A 26671-nucleotide genomic window follows, 5' to 3' on the forward strand; every position below is an offset into this window, starting at 1 on the left:
TCGATCACGTTTGTTTCCTTAGCCAGCCCACGTGAGACCGGGACACACGTCGCCACGGCTGGACGAGATCCCTCCAGCGGGAGCTGCAGGAGCCATTCCCCCCCTTGCTCACACGCGCGGGGCAGAGGAAGCCCCTCCACCCCACGGGCAGGGCAGCCCCATGCTCCTGGGCAGGCGGGGCACGCCAGGGTGTCCAGCAGCACGGCCAGACCCGGGGGCTCCGGGCGCTCCCGTCCCTGAGTCCCAGACCGGGATCGCGGCTCCCGGGAAGGAGCTCCGGCCCCACCCCTGGGCCGCACGGCCCCGCCCCAGCCACGCCCTCCGGGCACGCCCAGACGGAGGCGTGTCCTCCCGGCAAAGCCACGCCCCCAAGGGGCTGCGCCCCTCCGGCTGCCGCGCACGCGCTCTCCACGTGTAGCTGCCGAGCCCCGCCCCGCTCTTTGTTTACCCCGCGTGGCGCCGCGCGCCGGCCGATGGCGTCAGCACGCCCGGCCCCGGCCCCGCCCCCAGGCCGCGTCCGCCGCGGCGACAGCGGCGCCCCGGGAGCTGCCCGCGCCCCCGGTGACCCCGCCCCCGCCCCGTGCCGAGCGCCGGCACGCGCTGTTCGCCGCCCGGCAGCCGGCGGGCGCATGTTCCCGGGCGGGGTCGGCGCGCCGGCGGTGAGCGCGGGCGAGCATGGCCGCGCCCGGGTCGGAGAAGAGCAGCAAGAAGAAGACGGAGAAAAAGCTCGCCGCCCGCGAGGAGGCGAAGCTGCTCGCCTCCTTCATGGGCGTCATGAACGCCATGCGCAAGCAGGTACGGGAGGCGCTCGGCGGGGCCGGCAGCCCGCGGTGTCCGTGCTGCCCTGAGGGCAGGTCCCGCTCCCGTGCCGAGGGTCCCGCGGGTTTCCCGTCTCTTGGGCCCGACCGCGGGGAAAACCCAGCGGACCGGCACCTCAGGTCTCCGGAGCCGCACAGCGAGAGCGGCGAGTTCCGGTTTCGTTCGCGCCGCTCCTTGTGGGTGCTGGAGGAAGAAGACGCCGTGGATCTGGTTTTCCTTATCTGAAAACGCCTTGCGTGGGGTCGGGCAGGAGTGAGGTTATTGATGGATGGCCCAGTGTCTCCAGTTAGGGCATTCACGGAGCCCTTTTCGAAGCGAGCCCTGAGGGCAGTGGAAAGGCGCTAATGCTGGATTTTTGACCAGAAACTCTTCTCTGAACAAATAGACGGTGTACCCTGTGAGCAGTGCAACTGCAGCGGGAGGAGAGGGATGAGTAGAACCATGGTTTGGTTTCACAGGTAGCATTTTTGTCTTGAATACCTCTGGCCATCGCACTAGGAAGCCGGTGGCAGTGTAGGAGTTTGGTGGCTTCCTCTGGCCTCAAATTGTGAAACTCTTGGGCTAATCAGCTTCCACGGTCAATAGTTTAATGAGTATTAAAGGTGACTCCTCTGTCTACCAGTAGAGCAAGAGTGGTAACCAAAATCACAGTCATACAAGTTCATTTCAGTTGAGCTGTCCAAACTGAAATAAATACTCATAAATAAAAACATTGAACTAATGGTTTACTGAACTACAAGAGCAGAAGGTTGATACATGTAACTCTTTGCGTATGAAGAAATCTTTCTTCTCAGAGAAGGATCTAGATTGGTTGTGGAACTTTGTTTAAGAACGGTGATGTGCAGACAGAGTTAAAGCTGACTCTGAAGCCAGACCATGTAGGGGCTTCACACCTGGCACTGGCATGTGCTGTATCTTCTAGGGTTTAGTTCATTGTCTTCCAGTGTTAGTCTTGCCAGAGGCTCAGTCCAGCTTTTAATGCTGTCTGCGCCAGCAGTCTGGGTCCTGACCTGACAAGTATTGGTGTTGGTTCTGCTTTTCTCTAGCACTTCAGCCCTGTTCTTCTCTCAGTAACAGACAGTCAGTTACGTGGTCTGCATAAACCATTTCATGCAACTAAGCTCTTATGTATGAAAAATTAAATTTTTTGCAATGACTTCAGGTAGTAAAGATTTAAGGCCTGTGATCTATGTTTTTTATGTTGGCTTTGTTTCTGGTCTAAAAGTGTAAACATTTTCCAAGGTGTGGCTGAATTCATAATTTGATTCCTCAGCGTTAGTTCATACCTCTGTCATTGTTTAAAAGGAAATGCCAGATGCTCTTATGATTTGTAAGTAGATATTGTCCTCCTGTAGATATATGTGCAGTCCCCATCACAGAAATTCACAGTGCTTTACCATGTCCCTGTTCCAGTGTGTGGTACCACATTGTTCTGTGTAAGTACCTCATCTTGCAGTATAGTGGAGTGCCAGCTTTCATGAGCCACTCGAAACAAGGAGAGAGAGGGTCAGGATTAAGGGCTGTGAAATTTGTGTGTACTTCTGATTCAGATTCCAGAATCTGTTATGCCCAGGGAGTAGCAGCTCTTAATTTTGCCTGCAGACTTCACACCTGACCTCAGGTGAGCTTTACATATCCCACAGAGTGCTGACTAGTCCAGAAATTTTTGCAGATTTCATGAAACTCGTACTTCTTTTAGGAGTTGTTTGTAAGAGGAGCTCAAGTATTACTGAGGGAGTAGGGGGAGGTGTGGTTACACAGGATAAATTTGGGAAGTCAGCAGTAGCCAGAGGAAAACACACTAGTTTCAGCTCATTAGTTGTGCTAAAGTTGTAAGAAGATGTGTAGTCAGCTCTTTCCTCTTTTATTTTGGTAAGTCATGAACTATGCTGTAGTTACAAAACCTGAATATGAGTTAAAATTTCCCTGTGATGGAAATGTCAAGGTGCACATGCAGCTCTAGATATTTAGCTCATTAGTTAATCCTGTAGGAATCTGGGCCGACGGGAACGTACAGCTCATTTTAAGCAGGCTGCTTTTTGTGTGAGCTGGGATGAAGAGGAATCCTCCGTGAGTATAGGAATTTAGAGTAAACAGTGGACATACCTGCATTCAGTACAGGTGAGATGTTGGGGCCAAGTGTGTTTCATGCTTGGAGGACTTGATGCTTGTCTCCAGCATTGATGAACCACATCTTTGTGGATTTTCCAGAGCTATTGCACAGCATGTGCATAAATGATTTGTTGCAACATTGGAGCTCAGTGGAGGTCAGCCAAGAATGAAGTCATTGGGAATGAAGCTGGGATAGAGCTGCAAGGTGTTGCTGAACCTGTTATTTAGAAGGTGAAGTGCCCTGCAGAAGCTGATGCTTGGGTGTGTCCTTTGGTTAACACCCGTCACCTGTTGCATCATGGAGGTGACCCAGTGACAACAATGGGTCCTTCTGGAAAGAAGTGCAGAAATCCTCAGAAGAGCATTAGTTGAAATGGAACCATCACACTCAGAAACATCCCAGGGAAAGAAGTTAAAATGATGGTCTGTTTGGGTTGGCAAATGCACCCAGACTGGTCTTAGAACATCTGAGGTGTTTCAAATGCCAAGCTGAGGCATTTAAAGTGTCTTAGAAATGCAGTGTGGAGCTCAAGCAACAGCTGCAACTCTTGGCAAAGCTTTGCCACAGGATTTTATGGTATCTTGTACTGCTGGTTTCCAATGCTTGTTTCGAATCAGAAATGTTAGAAATTTCAGCTTTTAAAGGATTTCCTCTGAAACTTTTCCAGAATGGTCTCTTTTTTTGTTGTTGTTTTAATCATAAATGGTTTAAAACTGCAAAGGAAGCTATAGGTCACCCCCATCTAACTTCCATGTTGATAATATTTTTGAAAGTATTGTTTATATTTTGTCTAGTACGTGCTTTTGAGTGTCCTGTAAAAAATAAAAACAGGCATGTTTAAATGAACTAAATTTAAACAATGTAAATGTGGGTTATCAGCCCTAGATAATATTGTCTCCATGTGGAAAACACTGTCACAGTTCTAAGCTAGTATATATTTCCCACAGTATAAATGTTCTTTTCTGGGGCTGGCCTTGGGATGGCTGTACATAGATGTTTTTGAAAGCTGTTCCATGAACTTAAGTTAATAGTCCAAAATGATTTTCTATTTTTTGAGGAAGCAATGCTGCTCAGTTTTTCTTTCTTAATACATAGTTATAATTAACTGTAGTATGATATGCATTTATTTCACTCAATATGTTCTTAGAAGAGATAGCATTTCAGAATCTATTCAAATTATGTGTTTTTCCCCCAGTCCCTCCTGACAGCTTTTATAAATTCTGTTGCTTTACCTTCTCCTTTTAGAGCATGACAGTTCACATGCAGAGGAGAAACTGGCTGCCTACATATAAACAGCAAATAAATGACAAATAAATTATGTTTTGTTTGGAAGCTAGTTGCTCATCGGGTATGACCAGTCAAACCCTTCCACAGAAGTGATATTTTTTTATAATTTTCTTTAAAATGCTCCATTGAATGCTTTAAACTCATTCATCACTTTGACTTCAGTTGAGAAATAGGATGGCAGTCTTTAGATATGAGGTTCCTGTGAATTTTTTTGAAAATCAGCAGCAGAGTAAAAGAGAGCCACTGTTAGATGAAAGCAGTGCAGCCCCTCCTAGATGCTGCAGAGCCTACGTTATTGTAGGCTGATGTAAAACCTACAGGAAATACTTTGATCAGAGTTCATGTTATTTGTGACCATCCTGTACAAAATCATGGGTAAACTGATGTTTGCTAGTTCTCCAGGCTACTGAGCTTTGACTTCCAGAAAATCTTTTTATCACATAATGCTCTTGAGTGGTGTGTTTTTACAAAAAGCAATGAATTTCCATAAGCTGTTTTCAAAGAAATATTGTTGAAATATTTTCAAAAATGCTGATTTTTGTCTTTTTTTCCCCTCTGATTCAGAAAACTCTTTGTGATGTCATTCTTATGGTTCAAGAAAGAAAGATCCCAGCTCACCGTGTTGTGCTTGCTTCAGCCAGTCATTTTTTTAACTTGATGTTTACTAGTAAGTCTTTTGAAAATTGATTAATTTTAAACTTCCATGATGCTATTCTGTTAAATTTGTCTGTCAACCTGTTTATCTTATGAAAGTGATTCATTTGAGGGATAAGCATAAGTGAAGATATCTCATTTTGTGTCCTACCATTCATCTCTGTTCATCCTTCCCCTCATTTTTCCTTCAACTCCCTTTTGATCAAGTCAAGTGTTACTTCATATATAAGCTCTCTTAATTAATAACTAGGGCCTATACAGTGTATTAGAGTTGATCTCCCTTCCTTAACCTGAAAATTGGGAATTTTATATTCCCATTACAGAATTTGTTTGCCATCAGGCATTTCTGCTTATAAATTGGGCTGTCAGAGGGTAGAGACATGGTTTAGTGGCTGGAGTGGATGATCTTAGATCTTTTCCAACCTTAATGTGATTACCTTAATTCTGTGATTCTGTAATTCTTTCCTTTATGCTCTCTTTAAAACTTCAGTTATGTGGTATTTTATCTTTTGTATGCCTTACCCATGAATTGTAAAATTACTGTAAAATCAAAGTTGAGTGGAAGTGAAATAACCTTTCATTCCAGTGGTCAATGGTGGCCCACCACCTGTGGGCAAACCTAGTGCTGTGTCTGGATGCAGGGAGCTCGGAGCTGTCCCCATTGTTATCAGCTTGAATGTGGAAATGGCTTTTGACAGTGGTAGTGCTAACATGGCAGTCTGCTGCAGTCAAAAACGTCTAGGACTTTTTTTTTCCTTAACACAGTTTATGATAATTTAGATAATACAAGGATGTACTCACACCAGTTATCTTGTTTGTTCCACTGCCTCCTTTCCTGACTTGCATTAACAGTCTTGGGAAAACAGCAATCAACTCTGAGCAGTTTTTAGCAGGTTACCATTTTGTATAATTGCTTTATTTTCTGCTGTTTGCAAAACATACAATAACTAGAGTGACTTCTTGATTAAAAGTTTGTCTTTTAATCTGCAGCAAATATGATTGAATCCAAGTCCTTTGAAGTGGAGCTAAAAGATGCAGAACCTGACATTATTGAACAGCTCGTGGAATTTGCTTATACTGCAAGGTAGTTTTGTTATTTAAAGCTCACACTTTTCTAGGAAGCCTGCCAATTTTAAATGATAAAAACTTAAAATAATGTGTTTGTGATTCATCAGTTTTGTTACCATTAAAATTCTTTCTTTGTTTAAAGCCTGATGTGACTAGGCATTCTGTCCTTCTTCCCTCTTCCTTTCTCTTTAACCAGTAGGAAGCCCTACAGACTAAAGGAAATTGTATTTGTCTCCAGAAAGCAATTCAAAGCACTTCAAGCTTTTGACTTCAGTGTTGGAGTCAAATGATGTTTCCCATGGTTCTCTAGTTCAGGTCCTTATTGATGTCAGCAGGGTCTCTCTTTATGGCCATAGTAGCTGTGGCACAGAGCCATTTCCAGGAATTATACCTTCATCTCAAAACAGGCAGGGTGGATAACTCTTCTGTGAAAGTGTTTCCCCCCCTATATCAGCTTGTCCCTGTATTTGGGGGTTTTGTGGGTTTTTTTTTTTTCTCTTCCAAGCCCTCCTCCCCTCCAGAGCTCCTGCAGATGGCTCGGGTTGTAAACAGTACTTAATCAGCTTTAATCCGACCTATGGATGGCAGGCCTTTCATCTAATGGGGTTAACTCTCATTAGGGAGGCTTTCTCCTTTCTTTTGAGAGCCAACTTCTTGTATAGTCCATCGGTGGTAAGAGATGGTCTGTGTCATCAGCCTACCCCAGCCACATGGTTGCCTGCCCTGATAGCCAAGCCCTAGACTGTGGCTTCCATAACTTCTCTTGAAGCACTGCAAAACTGGTTGTTCTGCTTATGTACTTTGGGCAAATCAGCCAGACCAGTCCTGACGGAGTTTAAACAGATTTTGCTGATACCTGTTCGGAAGTTGAAAATGGTCATTAAAAAGGTTCTGGGTTTGGGGTTTTTTTACCTTTTGTGAAAGTGGTTAATCACACAACTCATGTCAATAGTATAGGACTGCAGAAGACCTGTGTTAAAGGCTTTTTCTTCAGATCCTAGGACTGGTTATTCTTTACCTGCCTGTGAAAGATTCTTGGGTAAATAGGAGGGAAATAATTTTGTCATTTATGTGAATTTGTGCAAGTTGTTTTTTTTATTGTCGCAACCTGGGTAATTTCAATGATGCTAATTTTACACCTTCTGTTTTGCAGAATCTCAGTTAACAGCAATAATGTCCAGTCTTTACTAGATGCAGCAAACCAGTATCAGATTGAACCTGTGAAAAAAATGTGTGTGGACTTTTTAAAAGAACAAGTTGATGCTTCCAATTGTCTTGGTAAGAGAAGTAGACTTAAATTTGCTGTTTATTTTTTAACTTTGCTGTATTGTCTGTCTGTGGATAGCCATAACACTTGGCTAAATCCAGGCATGTAAAAATAATTTTTCTCTGAATCTGAACTGTTGCCCCTTGCCACAGGGTCTGCTGACTGTGCAAGGTCTCATCCAGCTTGTCAGGATGCTGGGGCTTCTTGTTTGTTAGAGAGCTGCGTGTGTTTAGTGAGGTAGAACTTTCAGTTGTTACTGTACTTGCAGACAGAATTTTACATATTTGTAACTTTTACAAAACTAGCATATCTTTTACAACTATAAACAGAGTACATTTAGGCTACTTTTGGTTTTATTCACTTTTTGTTTTGACTGAAAACAATGTTACCTGGGCAGGTTTGATATCATGTTCTGTAGCTCTAATGTCTGGGTGTTACAGAAAAAGTAAACAATAGAACTACATACTTTTTCATCCTTAAGACTTGGTGTACTTTATATAATCAGAAATTTAAGAGAAACTTTTTTAGTGTTTTTTATTGTCATTGTTAGGTAATTCTAGTAACAATCATATTACAGATGTTTATAGCAGCAATAGAAATGTTTTGCAGAGTATATCTGAATTACAGTGATTCAGCTGACACTTCAGTGCAGTACAGCTGTGGCTCTGAAACAGCTGCTGAAAGAAAGGCACTACCTGAGGAAAATACCACTTAGGCTTGCTTTGAGGCATATTTCTACCCTGTGGCTTCTGTTAGGTGGAAAATTAATTATGGTCTCTAATACTTCCATATTTCGTTGCTAATTTATTGCAAAAAGATTAAAACAATTTCTCCTTAAGGCATTGTTTTTAAATTGAAGCATGTTTTGTGCAGATTCATAAGCAAGTACACAGTTAATTTTAAAAAAAGTATTTGAAAGAAACCATGGCTTAATTTGAATCTTGAAATTTTGTCATATATGTGGATCTTGTCTTTCTAGTTTGCATTTTACTACTCTGAGCAGCTCAGACTAACTGCAACCCATATGTTAGTGAGTTGCTCCTACCCCAGTTGCCATTTCCTTTGAGAAGGAAGACTGTGGCATGATGAGAAGTTGCTGCTGAAAAGCTCTGTGCTTACATGGTTTTTAATGGCAAAGTTGGCAGTGGTGCTTCTCAGCTGCTATTGCTGTTTATACCTTTATGCCAACCTTCTGTCCTTCCAGCAACGTCCATTTGACTTTGTGTTGATCTGCAGCTGTCTGTGCTAGATCTATTGAAAGATCGCAGTTCACCATGACTCTTGAAGGAAACTGGGCTTGGCTGGTGACTGATGGTGCATGAGCAGGTCAGGAGAGGTTGTAAAACATGGGTCCAGTTTCTCAAGCTGTTCTGGTTAGACGTGGTTAGTGTGGCTTGGCTCAGACTTGGTTACGGTACTGTTGTCTGCTTTGTAATTGGGCAAGAAACAGTGAGGAAATAGGGCTGGAGAGACAGTTAATACAGCAAGTGTTGCAGGTCTGACTCTCCAATTAGTTCAGTAGGAATAGGGATCAGCAGCTTGTCCCTGACTTAGTTTGCCTTGAATTGCAATGATGAGTTATGATAGCATGTGTTTTAATGGGGGGAAAAAAACAGCATGCTAATAAATATTAAACTGGAATTGTAAGTATCACTGAAATTACAGTAATTGTATTCTATTTTTATATATTAAAGGTAATTGCAGTTCAAGTTTAAAAGGGTTTTTTCCTTAATTTTCCTTCATAGGCATAAGTGTGCTAGCAGAATGCCTAGACTGCCCAGAACTGAAAGCCACTGCAGATGACTTCATCCATCAGCATTTCACTGAGGTTTACAAGACAGATGAGTTTCTTCAGCTTGATGTTAAGCGAGTGACACATCTCCTGAACCAAGATACATTGACAGTGAGGGCAGAAGACCAGGTGAGATCCCTGTTTCATAGCAGCTAAAAGCATTGAAATTAACTATCTCTTTTTTAATCAAGAACTGGCTTCAGGTATTCAAGTATCTCACTGATGTTTCTAGAGGATATGAAGCACATAGTGCTTGCTAAATTATGGAGTAAAAGGTGCATCCTAACTTGGTCAAAACCAAATATTAATAAATATTCACATTTCAAGTGTAGTTTATAGATGTGTTGTTTCAGCAAAGTTGGAAGAAAGAAGTCACAGAGGGAATAAACAGTTTCCTTTGTCAAGGAAGCCCTGTAGGGCTTCTTATTCAATAGTACATGAGCTAAATTGTTTGTCTTGTAGTGGTTGCTTCTAGATTGGGATTTATGTGCTTTTGGTCAAAGTGGACCACTCCAAAGTGATGAGCAAATTGCATCTTAATGGATACACATTTCTACCTGAGTATGGCCTAGCCTGTTCCAGAGAGGAGTTTTGTGATGGAAACATAAATATATACATAAGCCTGGGGAACTGAGGGACTTGGAAGTAAGATGAGTAAAACACTGAAAACTACACACATTGTCAGTGGTGGATTGTTGGAAGACCTTTATTTAGGGACTGGACATAAAGTTTAGGTGGCTGAAAGGAGCCTGGAGTTCACGCCATTAAAATTTGTAACCTGTGGTAGAAATTATATCCGTAGCTCTGCCATTTGGAATGCTTGATTCAGCTTAGAGCACAGCCCTGAATGATTATTTGCCATCTTGTTCTTCCTACTGCAGGAAAATAGGAAGCATGTAGGTGTCTACACTGCAGCCCAGACAGGTGGTTGTAGGCTGGCAGTAGCAGTTGAGTGGTACTTGTAGCTGCTGGGCACTTGTAGCTTCTTAGTCAAAACTGTTGAAAACAAAGTGAAACCTTACCTTTGTAGCTCTGCTGTTCTGGTGCTTGAATTAGGTCATTTAAGTTTGTGTGGGTATGGCATCATGAGTTGACTCATACCTCTGAAGTGCAGCAGAGGGATGTTGTAGCTGAGATGGTGTGTATATCCTCTTGGAAATGGGTGTTCTGCTGACTGTGAAGTTTCCATTGACATTGACCTCCAACCGGTAGAAGAATTGATTTGAAGCATTAAGGTTTAGATAATTGTCTTACTATATGGTGATGTAACTTATGAAAATAAGAATTAGTATCTCAAGTGATTGAATATGGTAGTTGGTTTGTTACAGGTATAAATATGAGTAGTGTCACAGCTCAACATTCTTGTTGAGTGCTGGGAAAAGTTCAGACCATGGGGTAACATTCTCAGAGCTGGAAGTGTTGTTTGGTTTGCAGCCAAAATGACACTTAGGATTTACATTCTTGAAGTTCTATTGGTAAGGTAGGATGGCGTGCTTTAACCTGGCAGCAGTGGTAGAAATGTTATGTATTCAGCATGGCATCATTAAAATTCCTTTAGGAAACTGATAGTGTGCAGTAGGAAGCTACAAAAGTTTGACAATTGCACTACAGGAATCATATTTCTCAGGAGTACTGCTAGAAAGTTGACAGATACTCTAACTTTTGTTTTGGTGTGGAGCATAATTATATTTAGCAAATGGGGGAGGTAGCATTAAGTACTGTCTGTCCTATACAATGTTCATGTTCAAGTCATTCTGTTGAATTTCCTTAGCTGATGGAATTGAGCCTCTAATTATTTTCTTTGCTATCCCACATTGCCTGGTAATTTTGCAGAGTTATAGCTGGGGTGGTCTAGTCCTGAATAATTCTTCCATGAAGTGTCTTTCCATGTCATATCTCCGTCACTCAGCACCAATCACTGTGACCAGTTTCAGCTACAGGTGTAGGCACTGCCTGTGCTATTGCTTACAGTGAGGTTGTCCTGCCACTTCAGAGTCAGTGCTACTGAGTAAGCTTGCTGTGTCTGAGAGCAGCATGGAAGTATCAGAATATACATGAAATCCTGGATTTTTTTTAGTATCTTCCTGACCCAGTGTCCAATTGTAAATAGAGCAGATTTCTTGATTCTCTTCCCTGTTCTACCTTCCCTGGCCCCTAAGAATACCCATTATCTTTTCCTGTGAGGAGGAGAAAAAGAGGAGATGCTCTGGTAAATTTAAAGTAGTTTGCAGATAAAAGCTTTGATTTAAGTGGTCCCCTAAGACACAACAACAGCAATGTATTTGGATACCCAACATGATGATTTATTGAGAGAGCCAGTTTATCACCTCAGGAGACAATATCAAGTAGAAGTTATTTCATTTCTGTGAAAGCATTACTAATGTTATGGCACAGAACTTGAAGAGTATTAGATTTAACCTGGTACAGGAGTTACCCACATAAATGTGAATTGCAGATTCATGTTTTCCATTTGGAGGGAAAAAAGTTAAACAGCATCTTTGTAGATGAGATTTAGTCAGTGGTTGTGCATTTGTTTTATTTGTCTGAGTGTTGTCTTTTTTGGGCTTGGTTAACTTTTGTTGTAGGGTTTTGGTTTTTTTTTTTGGTTTTTTTTTTTGTTTTTTTTTTTGTTTGTTTGTTTTTTTTGTTTTTGTTTTTTTGTTTTGTTTTGTTTTTTTGAAAGATGGCAATGGCATCCCCATATAATGAAATGTTAGTATAGATTAACCTCCAGCAGGCATTAGAATCAATTCATAGCACTAAGGTTCTGTTACTTGTCATGCTGTGTGGTGATGTACCTTGTCCCTTTCTCTCCTTGTCTCTTGTTTAAGGTTTATGATGCAGCAGTCAGATGGCTGAAGTATGATGAGCCAAATCGCCAGCCGTACATGGTTGATATTCTTGCCAAAGTCCGATTTCCTCTAATATCAAAGAACTTCTTAAGTAAAACTGTTCAGGCTGAACCACTTATTCAGGATAACCCAGAATGCCTTAAAATGGTGATCAGTAAGTTGACCTCTAGCTGAAATCTTTGTGATGTTCTATATAATTTAAAAAATGCTTCGAAAATTTTTGAAAATTGTTTGCTTTAAAATGCTCTAACATTTTCACATTAAATCCATCTGTGTTTCCTCTAGGATGCTGTGTTTAGGTGAAGTTGGATTAGCAGATTATTATTTAAATAAAACTCATCTTATGTAACAGTGTGACTTTCATTTGTTTTCTCCTAGCAAATGGCATGAACTCCATGAGAAGTAATGGAATGGAGATTTTGTCAATGACTCCTTAGGGTAACTGAAAGTTAGTCTGCCTTTGTGACAGGCTTGTAACTTCAATATTGTTCATGTTCGTATGTGCATTCATAAAATAAATATGTCAACATTTTGAATAGTTTAAAGCTTTCCTAAGCAAATTAGAATTTTAGGTGTATGTTTTACTGGTTTTATCTATTATATACTGACCATTGACCCTACAAGGATTGATCCTACATTTGCACTCTCAGGATGCAGATGAAACAGGAAACAAGCTTCCCTTTTGTTTTTAGATACCATTTGTAAAATTTTATCATGTAAGAAAGAAAAACAATTTCATTAGCAGTTAACTAGTTGGCTTCAATTTAGTGTAGATCTAAAAATCAGTACACAACTGTTTTCCTTCAGACTCAATGAACAGGATTCAAATTAGCCTATATGTTGGTAAGTATCTGCTGACATTTGACATCAGAGTCATACTTCTTGTGTGACACCAAGTTGGGTACATTGTATAGCAAATAAGGATTTTTGTCTGGTTTTAGTGACTTGTAATGCCACTGGTATTTTTGCACTCTTTGGAATGCTTTCTTTTGGGTTTGCTTCCTTTTGACTGTTTCAATGCAACAATCTTAATTGCTTGTTAATATTGGATAAATTAGCTGATCAATCCATTGGTACATACAGTCTGCATCTGTCCTGTGTTCACATGGAGCAGCCAGTTTGGAATAGGGTGTAAATCTGGATGTATGCTCCCACCCTCACATGCTGCTGTGCATTCTTCCATTTTGAATCAAAGCTGTTGGGATGTAATGTAGAAACTTCGTTTTCCTCTTTTCCTTCCCTTCCATCTCTCCCCCATCCCTGCCTCTGAAACCTCCCTATCCATGTATGAGCTACACTGGATCTGCAACAGTTGTTGTTTTCCTTGCAGGTGGGATGCGGTACCACCTCCTTTCCCCGGAAGACCGAGAAGAGTTAGTGGAAGGTACCCGACCAAGAAGAAAAAAACATGATTATCGCATTGCTTTGTTTGGAGGCTCTCAGCCCCAGTCCTGCAGATATTTTAATCCCAAGGTAATCGTTACCTCAGAATGCATTAAGATTCACTGTTTGTAATCTTACCTGTTTTCTCTGCTGATGATATTAACTAAGACATAATGATCTACAAAATGGTCTTAGGAAGGAAGTATTCCCTCCCTCCTGGGTATACAATTGGAGGAATATGGTTAATTAAGTATCTTTAAGTCTGTGTACCTAGATGTAATACTCCATTTTGAATAGAATGATTGTGTTTGTTTCTTAGCAATATTAGATATGGAGAGTTGATCAATCTGTCTGAGTTGAGCATTGATTGGTATGTGCATTTCTCAGCTGCAAATAAACAAAAGGTCACTAAAACATCACGCAATTGGTTAGGAATATATAAAAGTCTGTATGCATGTGCATGCATTTAGATGCATTAGACATTAACTCAAAGCAGTTTTTTTTAGCACATGTTAATTTACTGGCTTGTATGTTAGTGTAGAACCCAGTTTTTATTGGGTTTTTTTAGTGCATTTATTGTAAATATGCAACCACTTCTAAATCCCGATGGTTCACAGTTTTGTTTGTTCTTAAAAGTATATAAGGAGAAGAATGGGGAGCCAAGTATTACATAAGTGGAAGAGAGTGAATTTTTACAACAAAAAAACTTAGAGGTGATCAATTTAGAGCAAACAAGTTCTGTCTGAAATTTGTTCCCATGTTTCTTGAATAAAATCCAGTCACAGGAATGGTGTGTATATTTCAGCTATGCAGATTAAGGGGTCTAAAAACATCAACTGCATGCAGAAGGATTGACCATACCCTGTTTTACCAGGCAAGCCCATACAGAACAAATTTGCTACGTAAACATCATGGCTGTCATAAGTTATGAGATCCCATGCATGTAATATTTTGTTGAAGAAATTCTGGTTCTAACTCAGCATATTAAATGCTTGTTAAAATTTCAAACAGTTTTGTGTGCTGTGTGAACTTCATAGTCAATGTAAGCCCTGTCAAATCTAATTTTGAATGAATGAGCCTTTGGGATGTGTTTTGAACTTTTCTTTCACATTCCTTTTGTAAGATAAAATTCAAGCCGCCTTCTCTGAATACCACTCAAGTCTGGGGGGGAAAACCCCAAACCTACCAGCTTTGCTGACTTAGCTTGAGAGACACTTAATATGTATTCCTATTGAGAATTCAAAATTCTTAACTAATGACTGCCTTTTTCCCTTACACACATACTCAAGATAAGCAGGACTTCAGATGGGGGTAAGGAGGTGAGGGGTACAGAGCAGATAATTCTCTCCTTTCCAAGGTCTAAGTTTGGGAAGCCTTTGATCAGGGCATTTGTAACTTTTCGAGCAGTTGCATGGTTTTGGCAAAGAATTCTGTTTTGTAGACAAAGAGTAGTGTCTGTGAAAGTCTATATAAAGCATAGGATAAAAGAGCTTTACCTTTCATAGACTGCTTGTCCAGATATAGCACCAAAAAATAACTGAATTTGGAAGAAATTTTGAAGAATTGCCTCTTAATCAAGACTTACGGCCTTGCATGAGGAATAAGGATTGGGGGAAGAATGGGGCAGGAAAATTTTAAAAGTGGGTAATTGGAGATCTTTATTCTAACAAGCATGTGTTCCTTCAATGTTTTCCTAGTGCTTATATGCTTTCTTGGGTACTCTTAGCTTTGCCTGTCATGTCTTGTTGAAAAGCTTTTACTTAATTTCCAACTCTTAAGCTATTTAAAGGTCCTTTTCTGGATGTTTTGCTTGAGTATATTATTTTAATCATTAAACTCTGACAATAGCTCATTAAATGCAACAAACCAAGGATCCAGAACCCCCACTGAATTACCATTTAAGTCACTTTAATTGGTCTCATCAAAAGATGATTGGAGGGTCACAGAACAGAGAATTAAGCTTGTGTATGTACTTTTGCAAGGTTAGGTCCTTGGGAAAAATTGGAATTTTGCTTCTCTTTTGAGCTGATTGAATAGTGACTTAGTCCCTCACTTCTGATATGAATCAAAATCAGAAATTGAATTAAATTGTTACATGTCACATAAACAATTCAAAACAGAGGTTATATTTTTTCCTGAAAATATTTTCTTGGTTGCAATATGAGTTTCCAAAGCTGTTATATGATAAAACTAGTGCAAAAATTTTAATTTTCACTGATTCCTTTGCACACAAAATTAGTCTCTAATGCTGATAGTCATTTCCTTGTTGTTGGAAGGGTTCTTTAAATAAGACTGGATTGGATACTGTGTTTTATTTGTTGAGAATGTTAGCAGAATTATTTTAAGACTATATTTGCTATCTGTGTTGCACTGTAACTGGTATTCCTATTGATGCATGTTCTTCATCAAGAAAGCAAAATGATGCCATGGGACAGATGCAGACGGGCATAACACTTGTGGAGCAGTCTGGCAGTAATTTGAGTAGACATACATGATGTCAGAATACTACTAGAAGTCCTAGATGTTCTATTAACAGTTGTGGGAAGCATTTTCTTGTTGAATTTTTCACAGAATTAAAAGAAAATTCCCTAGGTTGGGAATAAAATACTTGTTGTTTTACTTTATGAATTCTCAGTACAGAATTTATATATGATTGACATTTTGTGTCAGCAGTATGCTTATTCTTTTGAAATTACTATCTCTGGTGGCCAGAAATGGTTGGAAGTTCTAAATTCTCAGCAGTGCAAAATTCAACAATGGCACATAAAAAGTAACAGATGCCTGGCAAAGCTATATCTTGATGATCAAAGGAGCCAGCATACCTTTTATAAGGAGATAGAGCTGTAGTCAGTAAGCTATTAGTGGGGAGGTTGCCCACAGTGGGCCTGTCTGCTGGTTTTTATGACAAACTCGGAAGAGGAATCAATTGAAAATGAGGAAAAGTCTTAAAGAAAAAAAGGTACTTTTTCACAGGGCCTGTAATTGTGTGTGCCATTCTTGTCACAAGGGTCTTGAGGTTCTCAGGAGTTCAGGTAGTTTTAATAAGTGATTCAATAAATTGATGAAAGAGAAAAAGGTATAGCTTTTGGTTCTGGTGTCCTGCATTGTAGCTTGATGAAAACAGAGATCAGCAGGGAAAGAGTCACCATATACTTACCTTGGTCTGTCTTTCCCTGCTCAGTCCCTGAGAACGGAGACTTGCACTGCCCAGGGCTGTGTGGATCTTGACTGTGGTGTAAAGCAACACTTCTGCATAATTCTTAAATGTGTTAAATTCAAAAATTGAAATAATTCTATGTGGTACAGACTAACATCGAAGAGCATTGCAAGAGGATGACCTAAATTGCCTCCTGCTGAAAGAGGAGGATACTGCTGAGTATACTCAAGTTATGGCTTTTCATTTGATAAAGGTACGGATGAAATGGATACATGAACGGAAGCCATAAAAGTGGGTCAGGTCACAGCCCTTTATAACAGTAAAGGAAAACAACGGGGTATTTTGTAAAATTGCCAGAAGTTTGAGCTAGAAAGTATGTTGATCTTACACAATGCACTGAGACATTTTCTTAAGATTTATGCAGCTATTTATTTTGCCATGCTGTAGTATGGCTTTCCTTTCTAGGATGCCCCAGGACCTGTTTCTCACCATAAAGGGCCACATGCAGCTGACAGCTCTTCTTGATATGGGGGATGCTACAAGAAAAGATTGTAAGATGTTCTGGACTATAACATGCTCTGCCTCTCTTTCTTTGAACCCCCATGTAGGAGTCGCTGTTCTTCCTCATTGACCAAGGTGTTTGAAGTATGTCCTTGCTAAGAAAATGTAATGATGTAACGTCTTGTGTGAACCATTACAGTGAAGGTCATTCAGCAGGTTGAGGTAGAACTTCTTGAGGTGGCACAGATAACAGTTAAGGTCCCATACTTTCCTGTTCAGTATAGGATTCAAGCTATGCTCATGGAATATGTGAGATGCTATTACTCAAGAAGTGTTTCTTGTGCTGTATGCTATCCTGGTCTGCCATCAGTTGTTGAGTTTGGTGTTTTTAAGGCTTTGGGCATTACTGCTCATATTTGATACTTGCTGATTTTGCCAATCGATGCAAAAATCAGTTTCTAGGCATCATAACTGCCAGTATTTGTGATGGAGCATTACCCTATTTCTCATGCTATCAACTGTGGATAGCTATAGAACATTTGTGTTTTGTAAATTCTGTAAATAAGCTTCTAGTTGTCATGGTAATAAAGTATGTATCAGAGCTTTTTTACTGAGTTGCTTGTCAATTTGGATATTATCTTCTCCTTTTTCCATTGTCTTTGTTTGGTACATTCTGTATTTTATTATTTTTTAGAAAGAATCTGTTACTATATGTAAGATGTCTTTTTCCATTGCTATAAAAGAAAATGCAATCCTACTTTTTTGGTTACATGCATTGTTTCTAACATGATAGCAGCAGGAGGTCAATTGTGTTGGAAAAAACACCAAAACTGTTTTTCAGGAAAGCTGTACTGGGTGCACACAGGGAATGTGGAAATAGAATTTCTTAATGTCATGGTTCATTGCAGCTAACTATGTCTGTGTCTAAGAGAATTTTTCAAGAGTACGCCTGAGGAATATTCTTCAATAAACAGTGTTCATGTTTGTTTTGAAAAGGAACTTAAAACTGACCATATCTAAATCTCTATGAAAAGCTCTGTTTGAAAACACTCACTGTACAGGTAAGTGTTATAATCTATTAGACATTACTTGTTCTTTGTAATGCAGGATTACAGCTGGACAGACATCCGATGTCCCTTTGAAAAGCGCAGGGATGCAGCTTGTGTCTTCTGGGACAACGTAGTTTATATTTTGGGTGGTTCCCAGCTCTTCCCTATAAAGCGAATGGACTGCTACAATGTGGTGAAGGATAGCTGGTATTCCAAGCTAGGACCTCCAACACCTCGAGATAGCCTTGCAGCCTGTGCTGCTGAGGGCAAAATTTATACATCTGGTGGTTCAGAAGTGGGTAAGACACTAAAAATCTTTAAAACAAACAAAAAAAGCACAAAGAAAGATGGCTGGAAATTTTTCTGGTTTTTTGCATGATTTTGTTGACAAGAAACTGCACGTTGCCATGTTAGCCTAATGAGTTTATTTTCCCATATTTAGGATTTTATCCCCCTTTGCCCAGTCCAACAACCTATTTCTGTTGTGTTTTGAAAATGGTTTCACTGATTGAAATGAATAATATTTACATTAACTGGAGTAAAAAGTACATTGCCACTCTTAAGTTAAATAGGGACAAGATTGGATGGAGCTGTGAGCAATCTGATCTAGTGGAAGGCATCCCTGTCCATGGCAGAGGGATTGGAATTAGGTCCCTTCCAGCCCAAACCATTCTATCATGGTGTGATTCAATGAAATATATTTTGCAAGTCCCACTCCTATGTTTCTTCTGTGAATCCACAGAATTCTGTGTAATTTAAAATTTTCTGGAATGTGTGACCAGAATAGCTGCATTTTGACAATGGCTTTCCTTTTATACAGCATATGTTGGGCCTAATGAGGTCTTTTAAAGGGGGTGAAAAAGTGAAAAATCTTTTACAGTTACTGCTTTTGGTGGTGAAATTGTACTTGGTCCTGTAAAGGAATATGTCCAATTTTTCTGTCAAATGGCAGAAGTTATCTTCTGTTATTTTGTTATTTTGTTGGCTTGCTTCCACAAATGAAGAAATTATACTTCCTTTAGATGTTATTATTCAGCATAGTAAAGAAAAAAAATAATAAAAGACCATTGGGATTTTTTCACTCACCAAAAAGCCTAGAAGGTGACTTATGCTGTGGTGTTGCAGGAACATTTTATTTTGTATAAACATGACACATCATCAACAACCCAAAGGTTGAAATGCAGGCATGGTATAGCCATAAAAATAGTTATGGTACTAAAGCTATGTTCTGGGGAATAAAAACAAATGGGAAGAAATACTAGAAGGAAGATCCTTTTGAGGTCTGCCTTGCTACAGAGGGAGGTGAACAGAGGAAAAAATTTTCATGATCAGTGCTTAACATTGATAAGTCACTTAATGGAGGTTGTAACACTTGGGCCATGTTGTCTGACCTCTAAAATATATTAAGAGGTTTAATGTAGCAGCAGAATAAGCAGTTCCCAGCTGCCACCTCGTGTAGTGAATGTGAAATAGCACCTTTCCCATTACTTGAAATAGGCTTAACTAAGGCCACATTGGGCAACTTGGAACACTACATCATCTCATAAATCTTCACAGTTTCCCGTGTTTCAATTCATGGGGAATAACAGTAAAATTTTTTGATTGTACAGTGTATTTTCTAATGCATGGTAAATAGTTAACACAACTGTAGTTGAAGTTTTAATGTAGCAGTTCTCTTACAAATACACCCTCACATTACTGCACAGTTCCACTTTGCTTTCCATAAATATTAATCAAGACAGAATAGTAAAAGCTAAATGTAAATAATGGCGTTTAATTTGCCGGTACTTTTTCTTCAGAATTCAGTGAATACTGAAATACTGTCTCTCCTGAATCTAGTATTTTCTAATTTGAAGCAGGCAATTATGTTGAAAGCATTAATCTGATAAAATGCTGCAGTGTGTTTAGCTGTAAAGAAATCTAAAAATTGCATGTTTTTTCCATCAATTGAAGAGGTTGGATTACTGTGCCAGTCCATTACAGACAATATGGCTCATTTCCCCTTCTTGAATTGATGGGAGTCCTGTTGTATTTGCAATAACTAGCAGAGTTTGGAAGCTGAACATACCAGATTCTTCCACTCTTGTTTCAGTGCAGGAGAAATACTTAACATTATACTGAAAATTAAAGCTTCTACCTGTTTAAAAAAAAAAAAAGACAGGTCTGCTGGATTTTCCATGGATGGGAATTTCTACAACTTCAAAGAATTAAGAATGTCTATTTAGATCAAAGAAAAAAATGTCCCACTCTATACAGTTTTTGGTGATACTGAGAGTGTCAGGGTAGAAATGAACAAATGCACACATTATAGGGGAGTGTGTTCATAGGAGTAATTTTGGGTCTGGAAACATAGTATCCTGTTGAAGGTTCAAATCCTCAGCTGGTAGTAAGTGCTGCTAGTATGACATGCTTAATTTTTAAAAGTAGAAAGCCAAAGTAAAACAGAAACAAGAAAAGGGACTTTTAACTGTTCTAGGTGAATATATCTTTTGAAACAAAGGGAAGAAAGATGTGGTTCTCTTCTGAGAAAGTTGTATTCAGCCTTCCCTGCCTTGGCTATGATTTGGTCACTTACCTGAGCACGAGTTTTGAGCCCACGTCTATCTTCTTTAGAAAAATTGCTTTTGATTTCAGTAATAGTTTCCTTGGCTTTTGAGGGAAGAGTACACAGACCCTGCACTTCCAGGCAATAAGTATCTACCAGTCCTCAGGAAGAAAGTAAATTGGGCAGAGGTAGCTGTTTTGTGGTTGCTAATAACTCCAGGAGTATTTTATGACATAAGCTATCAAATTCCAAAGCAACAAGTGTTCTGGGTATTGGACAAGTCACATTGCTTAGAGGAAGAAGACTCATGAACCTGTAGTGAGTTTACAAAGCTGGTTTTGTCTTCACATTTGAAAGTTCAATATATTTCCAAGTAGAAAGAGTAGCATGAGCTGATGACAATGGGATGGGTAATTTATATACATCTCTATTTAGCATTTATTCCCCTCCAAGAAAAAAAAAAACACTTATCTTTTTTCTTGTTTTTAAACTCAAATAGCAATTTTATAAACTCACTTGCATATTTTGGAACAAAAGAATCAAAATAATTACAAGCATGTGCTTTCTGAATAATCCCAAATTTAAAGCTGGTTAGTTCTACTTTTGGAAGCAGGAAAGCAGCTTTCCCTTTTCCACTAACAAACAAAGCATCAATTTGATAATTGCTGTTAGAATCTTCTCTTGAAAGACAACCATAAAGATTAATGCCACTTTGGTGGGTTTCTATTTTTTTAAGGCAATTCTGCACTGTATTTATTTGAGTGCTATGACACGAGAACAGAGAGCTGGCACACAAAGCCCAGCATGCTGACTCAGCGCTGCAGCCATGGAATGGTGGAGGCGAATGGGCTCATTTATGTATGCGGAGGGAGCCTGGGAAACAATGTTTCCGGAAGAGTCCTGAATTCCTGTGAAGTTTATGACCCAGCCACAGAAACGTAAGTGTTGTTTTAAGTCAGGTTGGCTTTAGTCACTTGTGTGTTAGCTCTGTAAATGACTGAAGTGTAGATGGCTACAGGAAAAACTGGTAAGAAATTTTCCCTGAGTAAGCATTAAGAAATCAGTTATTTGTAGTTCTACTTGAAAGATGTTTTTTCTTAAGCAGCTTTCTTTGAAATTTTATTTTCCTAATGATAGGTTATACTTACTTTCTGTGAACCATATGGTGATTTGTCCTTTTCTGTTTGATTTATTTTCCCCAGGTGGACTGAACTGTGTCCAATGATTGAAGCCAGAAAGAATCATGGTCTGGTGTTTGTAAAGGACAAAATATTTGCTGTGGGTGGACAAAATAGTTTAGGTACTTTAATTCTATTAATTCTCTATCTGGTCATAAAAGGTTTCATGGCATCATTTTTCTCTTTTTGAATGAGTTCATTCCACTCTGTTCAGCTGAAAAGCTTTGAGCAGCACCATCAAACATGCCTTCTTGTCGTCACATCAGCGTTGCCTTCTTCCTTTCACCTCCCCACTTCACTGTTTCTTATTTTTCAAATTATTGTACTAATGATAGTCAAATTCAGATATGCACCCCTACTGTAGCCCAGTTCTGAAGCTAAATCAGGCATTGGAGAAGATTTTTTTGGGGGTAGGGTGTTTAAGTTATTCATATTTTTTCAGAGATTTTAGCATTCTTTTGCGAGACAGATAAAGGTGTTTTAGGAATTATTTTAAGAACTTTAGTCTAAAGACTTAAATCTAGTCTGATGTTGTAAAATGGTGAAAATGTGAGACCTCTTTTGACTGCTCTAGCTTTGAAATATGATTTGTTGTCATGGCCAGGTCAGTTATGATCTGCCTGTCTCCTCGTCTTTAAAACTAGAAGAACAATACTTTACAAGAAAAATTGAATTTTAATTGCACAGGATTTCTGAAATGCTTTTCAAAATGGAAAATTCTCATTTATGAGGTTTTTTTAATCACTTTTATTTACAGTAAGTGGAATTCTTGATTTCAGATGAATGCTATTTTCGAATATAGTTTGATTTTTAATTGGCTACTGAAACTATTCCATCGTGGTTGGTTCCTAATGCAAAAATAATAGATACATTTATTGCACAAACACTTTATCAATCCATAATCTACCATCTTGCAAAATATAAGTGTATTCACTGAATGCTCCTCTTAGAAGTGTTAAAATTGTTCTTACTGTAATAAAATGAGAAAGAGTTATGTCTGGGTTGGAAAACTCGTATCTATTAATATGATAGATTTCTTAATCTCTCAGATCTAATAATTCAGTACTGGAAGTGAAAACTGAGTTAAATAGGGATAGCAGCATGTTTATAGCTATTTTCGAGTGTAATTACTAGCATATTTCCTGAATAAGCAAATCTTAGTCACAAAATCTACTCTTATCTAATAACTTCTGGTTCCTTTGGCCCTTTTTAATGGGAATTTGGTTTTTACACTTCAATGATTTTAGTATCATCATGACAAGAGACCTCCTCTATCAGTAAATTGCCAGTTTTGGTAAAAGTACCCATGAGCCCTCTAGAATAAAATGCCATTGCAATAGGGCAGTTTTAGGGAAGTTGCAGGTAATTCCTGAGTTTTAGCCATAAGCTCCAAATCCATCAGAAATTTAGCATTGAAGGTTCTTCTGTTCATGAAGTAACATGTTGGAATCTCTAGAAAGCATCTAGTGTGAATTTGTGAGAATACATCTTACTTTCTATCTCCTTTTCACTGTTCTCTGGTTTTGTATTTATACAAGGATAAGCTGCTAGTTTAGAAACTGGGGTGTATTTTCAGATTTGCTTTTTTACGTGTAGAGTTTTTGAAACCTTGAAAATAAAGACTTCAGTTTGCTTGTTCTAGTGCAGTCCATACAGTGCAACATAATAAGCAGTTATCTATCTCATTGCTTTGTAGGTGGCCTTGATAATGTAGAATATTACGATATCAAGATGAATGAATGGAAGATGGTGTCTCCAATGCCATGGAAAGGTGTAACAGTGAAGTGTGCTGCTGTGGGATCTATAGTCTATGTCCTGGCTGGTTTTCAGGGTGTTGGTCGCTTAGGGCACATTCTTGAATATAACACTGAAACAGACAAGTGGACAGCCAACTCCAAAGTCCGTGCTTTCCCAGTGACAAGTTGTTTAATCTGTGTTGTAGACACTTGTGGGGCAAATGAAGAAACTCTAGAGATCTGAAGACTGTAGGAGACGCTGAGGCATTCTTCAAGGACTTGGGAAAAGATGGTTATTGGTGCTTTGCTTCCATGTTTTACTGAATCATGTTAAATTTAGTAACAGGAAAAAAAATGAGATGCAGTCTTTCAATTTGTATATACAGCATATTGTATAACGTGGATTTTGTCATGCCCATTTTCTTGTCTGTTTTAAAGAGATGGGGATGTGTTTTGAGAATCCACTTACCTAGGTGATATCATGTGGCATCTTCCTTTGAAAGAACTGTGAGTGTGGCCTTGTCAAACAGAGACCCAATCCAAATATGTAGAATGCCTCTAAAGCATTTGATAAAGAAAAAATTCTGGTTAAATGGCATTTTACCAAGATCAGTTGCAGAGACACTTCCTTTAATGAAGGTGAGTAAATACAGCTTGGCTCATGAGAAAGAGGAACAACAGTTTTTTCTCCTTCATACCTACCTGCAGAAATCTTACTGGGATGAAATGAAGATATTTTCTCAGGAAAGACCAAGGACTGCTGTCTAATAAAGATTCCCAATGTTTCAACAGCTCTCTAGGTCATGATAGCTGCCCTCTTCCACTGAGTTTCTTCCATCATTTGCATGACTGCTTGTCAGTTCTTTAAGGTTAGAGAGGCCATACATAAAAATTAGAGAAACACTTTGATGGTCTCTTTGGCATTTTGTGGAGCCTTCACAGAAAGACTTTTTGATTTTATTTTTTTTAATTACACTGAGGTAGGGAATGGTGGGGCAAGTCGACGACAATTGTGCACTATAATTAGCAAGTTGGAAACTTGGAAAGAATTTTTAATCTATCTTCCCAGGCATCAGACTGTACATACTGTAGATGCCAAACCATTAGCAAACATGGGAACAGGAGCGAGAAAAGCAAAGTCAATACAACAGATATACTGATTTTCTTCTTGAAAATTACTGTTTTTAAAATGGCATGAACCAAGTCATTAAAGATACTTTACAGAAGTCTTCAGAAGTTGCGCATGGTTATTCATCTCTGGTTTAGAAGCACGGAGTTCTGTAAATGCTTCCAGCCCACATGATGGCAAATTTCTTCATGCAGCCTCAAAGTCCAGCCTCTCAAACTCTGGGTGTCATCGACATTGTGTGCCTCTTCCCAGTTCTGGAAAACTATACAAATGACATCTGTTCTGCTCCCGTGCTAGTTTATTCATAGCTGCATTGTAGTTTTGTCACCTCTCTTCTAACTTGCTGATTTTTTCAGGTCTGTTTCTATGAGACTAGTGAGTTAACTTCAAAAGTTGGTGCTTGCCTACCTCTACCTTGCCCGTGCTGTGGATGTTTAGTCTGTTTTAGTTCTGAAGTTCTCCTAAGAAAATCCTGGTTTTTCAAAGTCAGTGATTCTTTGTAGACTTGCTCCTCATTTCCTTCCTCATCCTGACAACTCTGCCTGTATGGACAGGACTAGATGTACTTACGGCCTCCGTTGTGGTTCCTGCAACTCCCTTCTTTATTCAGCAGTAAATGAAAGGCATGTGACTTTTTTTGTTTTCCCTTGCCTTTTCACTTCTCCTGGCCACGAAACGTGTCCCTGGTGTCTCCACTCCTTGATTCCGAACTGCTGGAATTCTGGAGGGAACTCTGTGCCTTTTAGACTGGACAGGCTCTTTTATCTGTTTTGAATCCGCTTTTAAACTCACGGCCCGCGTTGTCCCCAGGGGTGAGCAGTGCCCGGCACGCCGGGGCGGCTGCAACGCGAGGTGAACTCACTCGTCCTTCGGCTCTGCGGGGCTGCGGCCGCCTCGGGGCCCGGCGCCGGGAGCGGCATCTCCGCTCCGAGCACCCGCAGCCCCGGCCCCCTGTGCCCGAGCGCGGCGGGGCGGGCGGGACGCGGGTGCTGCGGGCGGCTCCCGGACCTGCCCCGGTGCCCGCACCGGGCGCTCCATGCGGCCGCTGCCGGCGGGAGCTCCGGAGCAGAGCGGGCCGGGCGGGTCTCGGCTGGGGCTGCCGGCGGCAGCCTCTGGTTCTGCACTCGCAGGATTGTGCTCTGGCTAAAGGACTGCGGGATGGGCCGTGGGAAACCAATTCGGGCATCTGAGCTGCCAGGAGCAGCGTGCAGCAGCCGCGTGTTGTTTCCATTCTCACCGGCTTCGGCAGCTTTGGAAGGCGAGGGACTAAACGGAGAGCCGAAGGCTGCGGTTGCCTGTCTTTATTCCTGCTCAAAGAGCCGGCGTTTGCCAATTCATCTGGGGCGTTTACACCTCTGGAGGTCTTTAATGAATCCTTCGTGTCTCCGACTGTAACTGTTTCAGGACAACACAATGTACCAAGGCTCATGGCTTTGTAACTATGGAGGGTGGTTAGAAGTATTAATCTGTTTTCTTGGAAGTTTTTGATTTTTCCTGTCCTTGCAGGCTTTTCAGATGTCTTCTTTCAGAAGAACTGCACCTGGAGTACTATGACAGCAAACAGTATAATTGGGAAATGTGTAAGCAGTTTAAAAATGATGACTCCTGGGGACAGTCTTTGGGATAAGACTTGTTACCAATCTTCAGGTGGCAACTCTTGACTTATTTATCTCCCAACTCTAGGAGATGATCAGAATATCCTTCAATTCCTGTGCACCAAAGAGAATGCCAAAATAGCAGCTGGTCCATATGGTCTGCCATATCACTATCTTTTTGCCTGAGATCTCTGGCTCAGAATGTCCGATCTGATATTGCTCTTTATGTAAAGACATAAAAATTTGATAAAAGGGAAACAGTAAGAGTATTTAAAGGAATCTTGTATTAATACAAAAAAAATCATCTTTTCACCTTGAAGTGGAAGGAAAGCAAAATTCCTCTGTTGGATTAGTGAAGCTTCTTTTCTAATTCTAAATATCTTTGTTTGGTTCAGTTGACAGACCACTTTTCTTTTTAGGGTTTTTTTTTTAATGTCTTCCCCAATAATAAAGATATGTACTTTTTTCCTCTCTCTTTTCAGATTGATGCTGTTGAACTCTTAGCAGAACAGTGGGGAAATTGGCTGATTCAGCTGAAAGCTTTAA

At 40.0% G+C, this 26671-nt stretch overlaps 1 protein-coding gene across 4 annotated transcripts; it reads left to right on the forward strand.

Moving 5' to 3' along the window:
• Nucleotides 1-572: 572 nt before the first annotated feature.
• Nucleotides 573-26646, forward strand: KLHL7 (kelch like family member 7). 4 transcript variants are annotated; one of them, XM_053985168.1, is made up of 12 exons: nt 1284-2940; nt 3031-3508; nt 4784-4886; nt 5864-5957; nt 7095-7219; nt 8954-9129; nt 11832-12006; nt 13183-13325; nt 18001-18241; nt 21224-21425; nt 21690-21787; nt 23362-24627. In XM_053985168.1, exons 2-12 carry the CDS (start codon nt 3446-3448, stop codon nt 23643-23645), a joined length of 1704 nt encoding a protein of 567 aa, XP_053841143.1. In that variant the 5' UTR covers nt 1284-2940; nt 3031-3445; the 3' UTR covers nt 23646-24627. The 4 variants fall into 4 exon arrangements, with proteins under 4 accessions (XP_053841305.1, XP_053841071.1, XP_053841227.1 ...); XM_053985330.1 differs by lacking the exons at nt 1284-2940; nt 3031-3508; nt 23362-24627 and adding exons at nt 573-795; nt 26608-26646; XM_053985096.1 differs by lacking the exons at nt 1284-2940; nt 3031-3508 and adding an exon at nt 573-795.
• The last annotated feature ends 25 nt before the right edge of the window (nt 26647-26671 follow it).

This window comes from Vidua macroura, chromosome 1 (genome assembly GCF_024509145.1).
Source record: "Vidua macroura isolate BioBank_ID:100142 chromosome 1, ASM2450914v1, whole genome shotgun sequence".
Taxonomy (NCBI): Eukaryota; Metazoa; Chordata; class Aves; order Passeriformes; family Viduidae; genus Vidua; species Vidua macroura.